The sequence below is a fragment of the Rhinoraja longicauda genome, chromosome 12, assembly GCF_053455715.1.
Source record: "Rhinoraja longicauda isolate Sanriku21f chromosome 12, sRhiLon1.1, whole genome shotgun sequence".
In the NCBI taxonomy this organism is placed as follows: domain Eukaryota; kingdom Metazoa; phylum Chordata; class Chondrichthyes; order Rajiformes; family Arhynchobatidae; genus Rhinoraja; species Rhinoraja longicauda.
The window spans coordinates 51,340,698-51,356,869 of NC_135964.1; the positions used below are offsets into that span (position 1 = coordinate 51,340,698).

Here is a 16,172-nt window from a genome sequence, read left to right on the forward strand (position 1 = left end):
TACTAATTTTATTTGGGACTACAAGACTCATAGAATAAATAAAAGACATCTATGTAAGCCTAAAATTAATGGAGGAATTGCTTTACCTAACTTTTTATTTTATTATTGGGCGGTTAATATTAAAAATATAACCTGCTGGTTGGATGATTCTGATCAACAACCGGATTGGTTAAAGATGGAGAAAGCGGATTGTTTACCATTCGATATTGGTGCGATCCTCTTAGCTCCAATAAATTTAAATAAAAAAACATATGGAGGTAATCCCATTATACACAGTGTTATCCGTACCTGGAAACAATTAAAGCTTACGTTAAAATTGAGTAAATTATCTGTTTTCCTTCCTATTGCGAATAATCCTTCTTTTAAACCGTCTGTCTTAGATAGAGGCTTTGCTCAATGGAAAAGTTATGGAATTAAAAGGGTGGGAGATCTTTATCATAAGGGAACTTTTCTTTCGTTTCAGGAGTTACAGCAGAAGTACGGATTACAGTATGTTAATAATTATTTTAGATATTTACAACTTAGAGATTATGTAAAATCACACATGCAAGAATATAAGTTTAGAGGTCCAGAAACACTTGATGTATGCCTGAATCGACATTATAATTCAAATAAATTAATATCCTTTATTTACAATACTCTCCTTGACACTGACATTCCGTCATCAGAATCTTATAGACGAGCATGGGAGGACGAATTGAATCAATTTATAATGCAAGATATATGGGATGAAAGCTTACAACATATACATCAATGTTCATTGAATACTAGACATTCCTTAGTACAATTTAAAATAATACATAGATTACATTATTCGAAGACGAAATTAAATAGGATTTTTCCTAGTATCTCTCCTATGTGTGATAAATGTCAATTTCAAGAAGCTAATTTAACTCATATTTTCGTAACTTGTATAAAAATGCAAAACTTCTGGTTGGAGATTTTTAAAATAGTTTCTAAAGTTATTAATAAAAAATTAGATATGGACCCAAAATTAATTATATTAGGATTATCAGAACATACTACAAATTTTACAGTAAGTCAGGTACATTTTCTTGATTACAGTCTAATAACTGCGAAAAAACTAATACTTAAATTTTGGAAAAAACCAATAACCCCCACAATTAAAATGTGGACTACGGAAATGACAGAGACCCTGCATTTGGAAAAAATAAGGTTTGCCTTAATCGACAAACCTGAGTTATTTTTTAAAATATGGTCTCCATTTATTGAATTTTTAGAAAAGTAAATGGGTTTGGCACAGGACTAAAATAAAAAATTTAAATTAAAAGTTGAAACTTGAATTAGGGGTTGGATGTACAACTGTGGTTATTGTCTCCCGGATCTACTCCCTTTAATTTTTATTGTTAGATCCTTTTTTTTTTAACCCTCTTATTCTCTCTCCCCAAGTTTATAGTTTTTTATTTTTTTATTTTTACTTTCTCTCTCCAAAAATTTAAAAATTGAAGCTATGTAAGAACTTTGTAACAAATGTGTTTTTTCTTATTTCTATTTGTACATATGTTTTTCAAAAATAAAAAATATAAAAAAATAAAATTAAAAAAATAAAAAAGAATTGGGCCATTTGGCCCATCAGGTCCACTCCGTCATTTAGTCATGGATGATCTACCTCTCCATCATAACCCCATTCTCCTGCCACCTCCCCATAACCCCTGACACCCGCACTAACATCTCCCTCGAGTGAACCTTTGCGCCCCTTTACTTATCAAGATTCTATGGTCTATCTATTGTACTTGAGTTTGACTTGATGTATTAACTATGTCAGAGCCATTTGTGTTTACCAGCTGTCTTAGCATATTATATTATTTTGTATCTTGCCACACTATTTTTGGACATTTAGATTTTTTTTTAGATTTTAGATTTAGAGATACAGCGCAGAAACAGGCCCTTCGGCCCACCGGGTCCGTGCCGCCCAGCGATCCCCGCACATTAACACTATCCTACGCCCACGTAGGGACAATTTTTACATTTGCCCAGCCAGTTTTGGAGTGTAAGGAGGAAACCGAAGATCTCGGAGAAAACCCACGCAGGTCACGGGGAGAACGTACAAACTCCGTACATTACAGCACCCGTAGTCAGGATCGAACCTGAGTCTCCGGCGCTGCATTCGCTGTAAGGCAGCGACTCTACCGCTGCGCCACCGTGCCGTGAGTTGTGGTAAGATGAAGTCAAGGCTTACATATATGGGCATATATGGACTGGGAGGAGCCAGATTTAGGAGTATAATTGGGAATGCGCTGACATAATGCTTCAGACGCTGAGAAGCTATGGCGGGATACAGTTCAAATCCATGACGGGAGAAATACTAATTTGTTTGTATTACTACTTCAATAAACGACTAATTAAACTGAAACGTCGCGAAGATCTCTCTGTTGTTGTTTGTGTCAAGAACTATCACTCCAATCTTCTGTGAAAGGCGAGTGGAGACGGCTCAATGAGAAGAATCCAAGTTGCCACGTTATTGTAAGAATGACCTTAGCCGGAGTGCAAAAAACTAAGAACAGACCTCGGTGAGTGAAGATAAAGTAGACCTGTCCCTAAGAGTCATTTAAAGTTATAATTGGCTCTAGACGTGGGACTGGAGCTTGGAGGTATCACAAAATGCTGGAGTATCTCAGCGGTCAGGCAGCATCTCTGGAGAGAATGAAAGGGTGACGTTTCGGGTCGAGACCCTTCTTCAGACTGATCACAGGGGGGGCGGGACAAAGAAAGGATATAGGTGGAGGCAGGAAGACAGTGGGAGGACTGGGAAGGGGAGGGGATGGAGAGGGACAGAGGAGCTATTTAAAGTTAGAGAAGTCAATGTTCATACCACTGGGCTGTAAGCTGCCCAAGCGAAATATGAGGTGCTGTTCCTCGAATTTGCGGTGGGCCTCACTATGGCACTGGAGGAGGCCCATGACAGAAAGGTCAGACTGGGAATGGGAGGGGGAGTTGAGGTGCTCAGACACCGGGAGATCAGGTTGGTTAAGGTGGACTGAACGAAGGTGTTGAGCGAAACGATCGCCGAGCCTGCGTTTGGTCTCGCCGACGTAGAGAAGTTGACATCTGGAACAGCGGATACAATAGATGAGGTTGGAGGAGGTACAGGTTGATGAGGTTGGGGGAGGTGTAGGTAGATGGACTGGAGCTTGGAAATCGACTGGACAGAACAGGGATTGTTTTGTTTTGCAAGCCTGTACCGAATACTACAGACTGATCAGGGTCATTCCCTGTGTTAAAACTAACTACGGAGATTGCAAACTTCGTTAGCCTTCGCACAGGGATTATGGATATAGCATTAAGCTTTATTGGAAAAGCTGTTTTTCAGCAGATGTAATGGAAAGCTGCTACTGAAAAATCTGGAAATGCAGAGAACAAAGAAGTGACCTTGAGCATCGCACGATATCAGTTTGTTTTTGATCTCCTTTGAAGATATGACTTTACGTCAACACGTCTTGAAGGGATATTGAAGTGCAAGTATGCTTGCACTTAGATCTGATGTTCAGCCACAAGGTGGCGACATCAGAATGGATTCCGTAAAGGAAATAGGTTTTTCTTCATTTTATAGAGCATTGGAAGCTCTCTCATGTCTTGAAAGGGGTTGCCACCCTGAAAAGCCAGCGTGAGATCGATGAAGAAGAAAAGACAGTTGAAAATAAAAGAACTGTGAAGAAAGAAAGAATAATTGAAAGACATAGCATTGTTAATTGAAAAGAAGAGAAAGAACTCTAAATTGAACCTCAAATCTCGTTCTTCATCATGTGCATCTTCAACGCTCCCTGCTCGGGGTCAAGCTAAGGCAGATCTGGGCCTTCTCCAACAACAGGTTGTCTAAATGGAAGACAAGCATGAGATTGAGGCACAAGAATAACAATTGGAGGAAGAACAGAAGAGAAGACAATTGGAAATGGCGGAAGAACAGAAGCGGAACTGCTGAGAAGACGGAAGGAATGATTGGAACTAGATGCTGCAATGGCAGCAATCCAAGGCAAGACTCAATGTACTTGAGGCTGTGAAATCAAGATGCAGCTCGATAGTATCTGATGGGATGAACCCTCTTATGAAAAGAGGAACTGTCAAAGGCCCCTCCTTTGCTAAAGCTAAATTAAAGCTGCAAACAGCCTGAAGCGGTTTTGCAACGACTGCAAAACCTGTAGAAGCACAGGGGCAAGAAAATCATCCTGAAATACTTCATATTGGAAACATATAGAACAGAAGGAAAAGCCAAGTGCCATTGATGCTGTTCTCCCATCTCAAACGTGTGGGCATTTAGATTTATTTTAGATTTAGAGACACAGCGCGGAAACAGGCCCTTCGGCCCACCGAGTCCGCACCGCCCAGCAATCCCCGCACATTAACACTATCCTACACACACCAGGGACAATTTGTTTTTAACATTTTACCCAGTCAATTCACCTACACACCTGTACATCTTTGGAGTGTGGGAAGAAAACGAAGATCTCGGAGAAAACCCACGAAGGTCACGGGGAGAACGTACAAACTCCGTACAGACGGCGCCTGTAGTCAGGATCGAACCTGAGTCTCCGGCGCTGCATTCGCTGTAAGGCAGCAACTCTACCGCTGCACCACCGTGCCACCCTTGGGCATATTGGGGCCGGTGATGAAACCTGCATCATGGTCAGGTGATGAGCGGGGCCGCTTGGCATTCAGGCCAAAGAGTTCAATCTTGGTTTCATCAGACCAGAGAATCTTGTTTCTCGTGGTCTGAGAGTCCTTTAGGTGCCTTTTGGCAAACTCCAAGCGGGCTGTCATAGAAACATAGAAAATAGGTGCAGGAGTAGGCCATTCGGCCCTTCGAGCCTGCACCGCCATTCAATATGATCATGGCTGATCATCCAACTCAGTATCCCGTACCTGCCTTCTCTCCATACCCCCTGATCCCTTTAGCCACAAGGGCCACATCTAACTCCCTCTTAAATATAGCCAATGAACTGGCCTCAACTACCTTCTGTGGCAAAGAATTCCACAGATTCACCACTCTCTGTGTGAAAAAAAAGTTCCCATCTCGGTCCTAAAAGACTTCCCCCGTATCCTTAAACTGTGACCCCTTGTTCTGGACTTCCCCAACATCGGGAACAATCTTCCTGCATCTAGCCTGTCCAACCCCTTAAGAATTTTGTAAGTTTCTATAAGATCCCCTCTCAATCTTCTAAATTCCAGCGAGTACAAGCCGAGTCTATCCAGTCTTTCTTCATATGAAAGTCCTGCCATCCCAGGACTGTCATGTGCCTTTTACTGAGGAGTGGCTGCCGTCTGGCCACCCTACCATAAAGGCCTGATTGGTGGAGTGCTGCAGGTATAGTTGTCCTTCTGGTAGGTTCTCCCATCTTCACAGAGGAAATCTGGAGCTCTGTCAAGAGTGACCATCGGGTTCTTGGTTACTCCCCTGACCAAAGCCCTTCTCCCCCGATTGCTCAGTTTGGCCGGGCGGCCAGCTCTATGAAGAGTCCGGGTGGTTCCAAAGTTCTTCCATTTAAGAATGACAGAGGCCACTGTGCTCTTCGGGACCTGCAATGCTGCAGAAATTGTTTTATACCCTTCCCCAGATCTGTGTCTCGACACAATCCTGTCTCGGAGGGCTACGGATAATACCTTCGTCTTCATGGCTTGGTTTTTGCTCTGACATGCACAGTCAACTGTGGGACCTTATATAGACAGGTGCGTGCCTTTCTAAATCATGTCCAATCAATTTAATTTACCACTGGTGGACTCCAATCAAGTTGTAAAAACATCTCAAGAATAATCAATGGAAACAGGATGAACATAAGCTCAATTTTGAGTGTCATAGCAAAGGGCCTGAATACTTACGTAAATGTGATATTTCAGTTATTTCTTTTTAATTACTTTGCAAAAAATTCTAAACGCCTATTTTCGCTTTTTTTTTAAATGGAGTATTATGTGGGGTATTATGGGGATTAAAATTAATTTAATCCATTTTAATAAAAGGCTGTAAAGTAGCAAAATGTGGAAAAAGTGACGGGTTCTGAATACTTTCTGAATGCACGGGATCTACACAAAGTCCGTATCCCTCCATTTACATGTTCCTCGCCTAAAGTCCCTTAAAGGTTGAGAGGGATATCGGCCAAATGGAGGCATAATAGACAATAGGTGCAGGAGTAGGCCATTCGAGCCAGCACCACCATTCGATGTGATCATGGCTGATCATTCTCAATCAGTACCCCGTTCCTGCCTTCTCCCCATACCCCCTGACTCCGCTGTCCTTAATAGTTCTATCTAGCTCTCTCTTGAATGCATTCAGAGACTTGGCCTCCACTGCCTTCTGAGGCAGAGAATTCCACAGATTTACAACTCTCTGACTGAAAAAGGATAAATAGGCAAATAGGATAGGGCGGAGATGGGGCTTTGTGGTCGTCATGAAAGGGCCTGTTTCTGTGCTCTCTGACTGAGATTCTAAATCACCCTTCAAGAGAAAACCATCTGCACACGGGTACAGGACAATGACTGCCCCAAAGTTGAAACACAATTCACAAGTAAATTGAGGCACGTTTGAATTTATTCTCCGTTCCAGAGAGGTACAGTCAATGACAGCCGGTTCACATAATGTACAGTGAGTTATACACTACAATGTTATCTCAGATACTGTTTAATAGCTTTCATTGTTTGCACCTCAGATACCAAAACAATCATTAACTTTAGGGACTTTTAATGTGCATTGTTCCAAGGGATTCTGGGCACTGGGCCTGTACTCGTGGAGTTTCGATAGACGAGGGTGGACCTCATTGGAACTTACAGAATAGTGAAAGGCTTGGATAGAGTGGGCGTGGAGAGGACATTTCCACTAGTGGGAGAGTCTAGGACCAGAGGTCACACCATCAGAATTAAAGGACGTTCCTTTAGTAAGGAGATGAGGAGAGATTTCTTGAGTCAGAGGGTGGTGAATCTGTGGAAATCTTTGCCACAGAAGGCTGTGGAGGTCAAGTCAATGGATATTTTTAAAGCAGAGATAGATTCTTGATTAGTACGGGTGTCAGGGGTTTGGGGGGGGGGGGGGGGAGGAGGCAGGAGAATGGTGACCAGATCTTGAGCTGTGATGTTATCACATCAGTCTGGTATGGTGGCGCAGCGGTAGTTACAGCTGCCGTACGGCGTTTGCAGCGTCGGTGACCCAGGTTCAATCCCGACTACGGGTGCTGTTTGTACGGAGTTTGTACGTTCTCCCCGTGATCGTGTGGGTTTTCTCCGAGATCTCCGGTCTCCTCCCAAACTCCAAAGGCGTACTGGATTGTAGGCTAATTGGCATGAGTGTAAATTGTCACTAGTGTGCATAGGGCAAGTGTTTGATGATCACTGGTCGGTACGGTTAGCCAAAGGGCCTGTTTCCGCGTTGTACCTCTAAACTAAAACACATTCAGGGTAAACCCTTTTTTTTAAATGTCTTTTGGTTGGGCAGTTAGTGAGAATTTGTGAAAATAAGCAGAATCAATGTATACAAACCACGTGAAATATTTCACGCTGTAATCTCAAGTTGTAGTGGGGGATGAAGAATTTCAGTTAAACGAAAGAATAGAATAAGTGAACGTTATCTCCTCTGAGCTAGAAGGTTTTGGCAGATTTAGCACAGGATGTTAAAATGACATGAATTTTCCATCGTCAGTGTGGTCAGGAAGCACAGACGCAACAAACTCAGTTTAACAACCGGTTCGGCTTTTTACTGATTTCCATGAGATAATTTGTCCACAAGTTGGAAAATACAGAAAGTCACTCGAAATGGCAACCGTAGTCCACAATACTAATCAAGGGCATCAATGGTGCATAAGGCTGATAAAAAAGAATGACTAAAAGTAGAGAGCGAGAGGAAACTATGGAGCAACTCGGATGTTCAGTCAGCATCTGTGAGGGGGAATGGACAGGCAACGTTTCATCTGGCCACCCAAATGAGGAAATGAATACGATAATCAAACTGAAGTTGCCGGCCAGAAACGTCACCAGTCCAATCTCCTCCACAGATGCTGCCTGACCCACTGAGTTACTCCAGCATTTTGGGTTTCGCCCAAGATTCCAGCATCTGCAGCCTCTTGTCTCGAGAGGGGGAACAATTTTCGTTGATTGCAGGAATGGACATGTGTTTAGCTTAGAGATACAGGTCCTTCTGCTCACCTAGTCGACGCAGATCAGTGATCCCCGTACACTAGCACTATCCTACGCACACTAGGGACAATTTACAATTTTACCGAAGGCAATTAACCTACAAACCTGTACGTCTTTGGAAACCGAAGATCTCGGAGAAAACGCGCACAGGTCACGGGCAGAACGTACAAACTCCGTACAGACAGCACCCGTAGTTGGGATCGAACCCGGGTCTCTGGCGCTGTAAGACAGCATCTCTACCACTGTGCCTCCGTGCCACCCCACACATGTATGTTGGACTAATGAATTTAATATGGGACCTCGATCATATGTAGAAGTGTCCATAAATCAGGAGTTCGGGATGGCCCGTGTGAGGTATTTGAGATATGCGGTAATTTGTGAAGATAGTTCGAAGGTTTAGGTGTGAAAAAGATTTAAACAATAAACATATTATTGCGATCTAGAACCTGAACGGGTGGAAGCAGTAAAAGCAAACTCAACAACAACAAAAACAATTGATAATTACCCGGAGAGTTGCAATGAAGTGGTCTAAACGAATAGATGCTTCAAAGAGCCAACACTGGCACAATGAGGTGAATGGCCTTGTTCGTGGATTCGATGATCACAAAGGGGGCAATTTTCACAACTCTTGCTGTAAGCGGTGAGGTCTCGGCAGCGGTGAAGCCTCGTGACGATGGGGTCTCGGCGGCAGTGAAGTCTCACGACGATGGGGTCTCGCCGGTGGTGAGGCCTCGTGACGATGGGGTCTCGGGGGTGGTGAAGCCTCACGGTTGACCCATGGTCGACGGTCGATGAGAGCCGTAAGGGGGGAGGGGAAGAACAATTGACAATGTGTGAAGGGGGAGGGGGTGGGGGTTAACTAAAGGGGGAGCCGGCATGCTTTGTAACTTTACCAGCGCCGTGGGTGGCCACTATTCGTATACATTGTGTAAGCAAGCAAAGAATCTCACTGTGTCTAGTCACATGTGACAATAAAGTATTCTTATTCCTATGTCAACGGTACTGGTAAGGCATGTTGGAAGAACACACATTCCTCTGTTTAGTTTAGCTTTAGGTTAATTTAGGGATACAGCATGAAACAAGTTCTTCGGCCCACTGAGTCCAGGCAGACCATCGATCGATCGTGATCCAAGTCTACGAATATTTTTAAGGCGGAGATTGATAAGATTCTTAATTGGTACGGGTGTCAGGGGTTACGGGGAGAAGGTAGGAGAATGGGGTTGAGAGGGAAAGATAGATCAGACATGAATGAATGGCAGAGTAGACTCGATGGGCCAAACGGTCTAATACTGCTCCCTACAACTTAGAAGCTTATCACCCGTTCGCAACAGTTCTATGTTATCCTACTTTCGCATCCACTCACTATACCTTTTCTTTTTAAAGATAGAGGACAATTAACCGACAATTAACCTACAATTAACCGACAATTCACGCCTTTCAGATGTGAAAGGAAAACCACACAGGGAGAACATGCTAACTTCACACAGACAGCACCGAAGGTCAGGATAGAACCCGGGTCTCCGGTATTTCGAGGCAGCAACTTGACCAGTTGCGCCACTGTGTCGCGCCACCAAAATAGTTCCGTTAACGATCCTGAGATGAGACTCAAATTCATACCTCAAGAATTACAGCTTCTGAAAGCAATTAACCTGCAGGAATGTGGGGAGTGGTGATGGCTTTAATAACATATCTGGTGAATAGGTAATTGTGTCAGGAGGGAACTGCAGATGCTGGTTTAAACCAGAGACAGACACAAAGTGCTGGAGTAACTCAGCAGGTCAGGCAACATCTCTGGTAGTAAAGGAATAGATGACCTTTCAGGTCGTGTCTGAAGAAGGGCCTCGACCCGAAACGTCACCTATTCCTTCTCTCCGGAGATGCTGCCTGTCCCGCTGAGTTACTCCAGCATTTTGTGTCCATCTTCAGTGTAAAATATAATTACACAGATAAACAAGTGCAAAAGCAATAGAAGTACATTCACCGATCAGCGAAAACATTATGACCAGACAGGCGAAGTGAATAACATTGATTATCTTGTTACAATGGCACCCGTCAAGGGGTGGGATATATTAGGCAGCAAGTGAACAGTCAGTTCTTGAAGTTGATGTGTTGGATGCAGGAGAAATGGGCAGGAGTAAAGACCTGAACGACTTTGACAAGGGCCAAATTGTTTTGGCCAGACGACTGGGTCAGAGCATCTCTGAAATGGCAAGGCTTGTGGGGTGCTCCCGGTCAGCAGTGGTGAGTACCGACCGACAGTGGTCCGAGGAGGGACAAACCACAAACCGGCGACAGACAGGGTGTTGGGCGCCCAAGGCTCATCGATGAGCGAGGGCAACGAAGGCTGGTCCGAACCAACAGAAGGTCGACTGTGGCACAAGTCACGGAAAATGTTAATGGTGGTCACGGGAGGAATGTGTCACAATGCACAGTGCATCGCACCCTGCTGCGTATGGGGCTGCACACGGAGGACCAACAGCATATTAGGCAGGTGGTCATAATGTTTTGGCTCGTCAGGTCATAATGTCTTGGCTGATCGGTGTATTGGTGGACGAGTTGTGCAAGGAATCCATTGTCAAATATACACACCGTCACAGACCAGATTCCACACTGCCGTACAATGCAAGTTCAGAGTTGGATGTGTACGAAGGAACTGCAGATGCTGGTTTAAACCGAAGATAGACACAAAAAGCTGGAGTAACTCAGCGGGTCAGAGAGCATCTCTGGACAAAAAGAATAGGTGATGTTTCGGGTCAAGACCCTTCTTCAGGTCCGTCAACAATGGTAAAAAAAACACTGGTAATGCATATCATAGAAATCCACACGTAGACTTGCTCGAAAGAAAATGCAAAATTAATTCAATTATATCTCAACAGTAGGCAGCAGACATCTGTATTTTTATTAATCAAACAGTAAACCAGCTCACACACCCTGAGATTTGGAAGAACAAGCCAAAAGTATTTCCTACCTCATCCTAATGGGTCAGAGATTCTCAGTTCACATGTGATGTGATCGGCAACATCACAGGTTATCTGGCTTCGATACGTCATGTTAACATCAGGACTGGGGGGAGAATCAGCGGACAGGAACCGGCAAGAGGCACTCGGCTTCTTAGTAATAACGTTTAGTCTAATTTAGAGATACAGCGCGGAAATGCTGAGTCCCACCGAGTCCACGCCGACCAGCACACTAACACTATCCTACACACACTAGGGACAACTTGCAATTTGCCTACAAACCGGTACGTCTTTGGAGTGTGGGAGGAAACCGAAGCTTCCCGGAGAAAATCTACGCAGGTCACGGGGAGAACGCACAAACTCCGTACAGACTGCGCCCGTGGTCAGGATCGAACGTGGACGTGCGTGCAGCGTAGGTTCACTAGGTTAATTCCCGGAATGGCGGGACTGTCATATGTTGAAAGACTGGAGCGACTAGGCTTGTATACACTGGAATTTAGAAGGACGAGAGGAGATCTTATCGAAACGTATAAGATTATTAAGGGGTTGGACACGTTAGAGGCAGGAAACATGTTCCCAATGTTGGGGGAGTCCAGAACAAGGGGCCACAGTTTAAGAATAAGGGGTAGGCCATTTAGAACTGAGATGAGGAAAAACGTTCTCAGTCAGAGTGTTGTGAATCTGTGGAATTCTCTGCCTCAGAAGGCAGTGGAGGCCAGTTCTCTGAATGCATTCAAGAGAGCTAGATAGAGCTCTTAAGGATAGCGGAGTCAGGGGGTATGGGGAGAAGGCAGGAACAGGGTACTGATTGAGAATGATCAGCCATGATCACATTGAATGGCGGTGCTGGCTCGAAGGGCCGAATGGCCTCCTCCTGCACCTATTGCCTATTGAACCTGGGTCTCTGGGGCTGTGAGGCAGAGACTCTGCCGCCCCTGCTTCAGGCCGGGATGTTGGTCTCGGAGGAGATACATGGTTTTTCTCTCATCCTGACCTTCAGCATCCCCTCTACATGGCACTCTTTGCAAACCGTGGGTATGCACAACAAAGAATGTCACTGTGCCTTGTTACATTCAGTATTAATTCATGGAGAAAGACAGGGCTGCACACACGGGCTGAGAACCGTGCAGAGACTGACTGGGGCAAATGTGAAGAACACACGTGCGACACCGCCAACAGAAAGCTCTGCAGAAATTAACGGTCATGCTTGGAGTGAGACACACTGGGAACTGGAATGTCGAGCGGCACCATAAAGTGTGAAGCAACTGAACAGGTCGGGCAGCATCTGTGGAGGGAATGGACAGGTGACGTTTCGAGTCGGGGATCCTCCTTCCGACTGATGGAAGGTCCCCAGCTGAAACGTCACCTCTCCATTTCCTCCACAGATGCTGCCCGGACTGCTGAGTTTCTCCAGCACTTTGTCTAATGCACTGGAGGGAATGGATCAGAAGTTGAGAACATTTTTTAAAAAAACATAGATACAAGAGTACTATTTCACGGTTTATCACTCAACTAGGAAGGAATGTATTATTTATAATAATTATAATATTTTTTGAGTCTGTAAAGCAGATTATTTAAGATAATTAGCAACCCATTCTCACCACCAGGTGCACAAAATGGCGAGCGGAACAGGTCAGGTAAACGCACAAGTCTCTAGCCCGGAGTAGGGGAATCATGAACCAGAGGACATAGGTTTAAGGTGTGTGGGGAAGGATTTAATAGGAACTGGAAGGTTAGTGCTTTTTTTTTTTAACACAAAGGGTGGCAGGTGTATGGAATGAGGAGGTAATTGAGGCAGGTACTATTGCACTTTTAAGAAATATTTAGACAGGTACATGGACAGGACAGGTGTAGAGGGGTATGGGCCAGGCGGAGGCAGGTGGGGCATGTTGGTCAGTGTGGACTAGTTGGGCCAAAGGGCTTGTTTCCCCGCCGTGTGATTCTATGACCATGACTATAGCATGTGCCATTGCCACCTTCAGGTGCCACCTTTGCAGCAACTCACCAAGGCACAAGAGGACCACCGCCGTGAACTACCCTCGGATCCACACACTATCCAGACTCGGAAATAAACCAACCGTTCCGTCACTGAATTAATCAAACCTTTGGAACATCCTGCCCCACACAGTGGCTCGCGAGAGCAATTCATTGCCAGACTCTCAAGGGTTAATAGCACTGACCGCGCCAGTAACTCTTACCTTTTTGAGATTTAAGTTTTAAATAAAGGTCAGAGTATATAATTGCCCGGAAGAAAGTCCCCAGGTCAGAACACGAAAACGTTTAATTAAGCATTGTATCATTCTCACCATCATCTAACATATGTTGCAACAAGGATAGAAGGGATCTGGTTCATAAAGAAGTCTCTTTATGTATAAAATCTCATATAAATATATATTTAATAAATTTATACGTTCACTTTTCTTTTGACTTATGGCACCATTTAAATAAACAAAAGTCACTTTAAATAAATTAACGCCGTGGGTCGAGGCACTGATTTCATTTCTCTCACACATTCATCTGAAGTTTCTGAAGGAGGAAATGCTCAGACCTTCCAGTACAAAGTCAGTTCCGTTATCATCCATATTGGCAGACTACTTAGAGGGCACTCTTTTTTTTCTGAAATCCAAAAGATTCTTTCCACCAAATATCTTGCCCAAAGTCCACGCTGGTTATTCAACACCAGCTAATCTTGGTGACATCTCCCATGGTACGTTTCCTAAGAGGGCCAACTTAAGATAAGCAAGTGTTATCAAGGTCATCTTCATCTGACATCCACTGCCCTTTGCAAAGGGGAGTGAAGGAGAGCCAGGAACTTGGCCCCTGCTACCTGTACGTGTGACTATCACGTCGGCCAAATCGACCCAGAGTTGAAACTCTTAAAGAGAGGGTGGTCCCAAAACCATAGACTTGCCACAATCGGACTGACTGCGGCGAGCTGGCGCAGAAAGCTATCGGAGAACAGGGAGGTGAAAATTAAAACGGAATCTGGGAAATGACAGAAACTATGATGAACGATGTCCTGTCCAAAATAACAAGCAACATGGTGGCTCCCACATTAGTCAGTGCCACTGCTACAGTTTTAACAAGAGAGGAAGGTAGAACACCAGAGAGCTAATAAAACAAAGCTTTCAAAATTAGTGACTGACCTCCCCAAATGATTTGCCGGAAGCTAAGGAGGTAATTCTGAAGACTGAAGGTAAGAGGGTTAGCAATAGGTCGTGTGTTCCATCTCCGATCCACGGGGTTCAGTTGACTTCTGAGCCTTTGTAAAGGAGTTCGATGCGAGGGTGGCGGGGGTGGGAGTCCGTTAGTTGAAGTTCGTTTTACGTAGATGCCTGTTGGGGATTTCCAAGGCACTGACCTGCAGTGGCCAGGAGCCACCCACTATCCCCGCCTGTATGGCAACACCAATAACCACAGCCAGGTCAGGGTCCACCGAGGTATTGGGCTCTTTGCCGAAGAACTCGCGGATGACTTGCCGTATCCGTGGGATGCGGGTGGAGCCGCCGACCAGGACGATCTCGTCCACCTCGTAGCGGCCCAGGTGGCCGCGGGACAGCACCTCCCTCACCGGCTCCAGGATCCTCTCAAACAGGTCTCGGTTCAGCTCCTCAAAGAGGTCCCTGCTCACCGTTTCTTCCAACGTGACCTGGATGCTGCCGCGGGCTTGTCCTCCTTTGCTGTCCGTCGGCACGTCGGCGGGCTGCCTGGGGTCTGGCACCGAGATCTGGACCCTGATCAGTGCCGACTCCGACAGGGTCAGGTTCAGCTTGGCCGCTTCCACCGCTTGGCGCAGGTGATGCACGTCTCGCTTGTTTGACGGCAGAGCCCCAAACCGTTGGTATATCCGATTGAACAGATACTTCAGCAGCCGCTGGTTGAAGTCCTGGCCTCCCAACTGGTTATTCCCTGTGCCAAGAAACCACATCAGGTTAGAATCACACAACATAAGGCAGGCCATGTAGTTTTGCTGTTAGTCCCATTCCTGCTAAATTTAAAAGGAGCTTAATTCCCCATCTCACCCCTGCTTAGTTTAGTTTAGAGATCGCGCAGAAACAGGCCCATCGGCCCACCAGCGATCCCGGCACATTAATACAATCCCACACACACACGAGGGACAATTTACAGCTTTACCAATTTATATTTTACACCAAGCCGATTAACCTACAAACCTGCACTTCTTTGGAGCGTGAGAGGAAATCGAAGCTCCTGGGGAAAACACATGCAGGTCACGGGGAGAACGTACAAACTCTCTGCCTCAGAAGGCAGTGGAGGCCAATTCTCTGAATGCATTCAAGAGAGAGCTAGATAGAGCTCTTAAGGATAGCGGAGTCAGGGGGTATGGGGAGAAGGCAGGAACGGGGTACTGATTGAGAATGATCAGCCATGATCACATTGAATGGCGGTGCTGGCTCAAAGGGCCGAATGGCCTCCTCCTGTACCTATTGTCTATCTATTGTAACTCCGTACATACAGCACCCGTAGTCAGGATAGAACCCGGGTCTCTGGCGCTGTGAGGCAGCAACTCTACTGCTGTACCACTGTGCTGCCCTACCTGCCTTGGAGTGTTAGCACACAGAACATAGAGAAGTGCAGCACAGGAACAGGCCCTTCGGCCCACAATGTGCTGAACTAACTCTTATCTTTCCGCACATAATTAATAACCCAAAGAGGACAAACCAGAGGCAGCTTTACTGTTTGCAGAAAGGACATCTTCAGACTGTGGTCTCTCCAATCCTCACTGCAACTGCACAGTGGCTCTTCCAGTTTCACTCCCCAACCCCCCCTCTATCGTTCAGTCTGAATAAGGGTCCCGACCCAATATGTCATCTATTCCTTTTCTCCAGAGATGCTGCCTGGCCCGCTGTGTCACTCCAGCATTTTGAGCTCTCGACAAAGACCGCCTTGCCTTCTGGTGTTTCAAACTCCCTTTTGTTGGCTCAAGCCAATTAAATCGGTCTGGTTTATCTAACACCTCTTTATAATTTCATTCTCGGAGCCATGTCAACATTGATCGGCCATGATCACATTGAATGGCTCAAAGGGCCGAATGGCCTACTCCTGCACATATTGTCTATTGTC

The 16,172-nt window shown here is 45.3% G+C and overlaps 1 protein-coding gene across 2 annotated transcripts in view; it reads right to left on the minus strand.

The window, feature by feature from the left end:
* hspa13 (heat shock protein 70 family, member 13) overlaps positions 1-16,172 on the minus strand; it is a 39,895-nt gene that overhangs the window by 6,226 nt on the left and 17,497 nt on the right. The window contains exon 5 of one of the 2 annotated variants that reach the window (XR_013547949.1): positions 14,237-14,999. Coding sequence is in view for 1 of the 2 variants with exons in the window: in XM_078409743.1 (XP_078265869.1) it covers positions 14,398-14,999 (602 nt within the window). In the remaining variant the exon portion in view is untranslated. Of the gene's footprint in view, positions 1-6,446; positions 15,000-16,172 lie in introns of those variants that run through there. The other variant, XM_078409743.1, reaches the window with a different exon arrangement.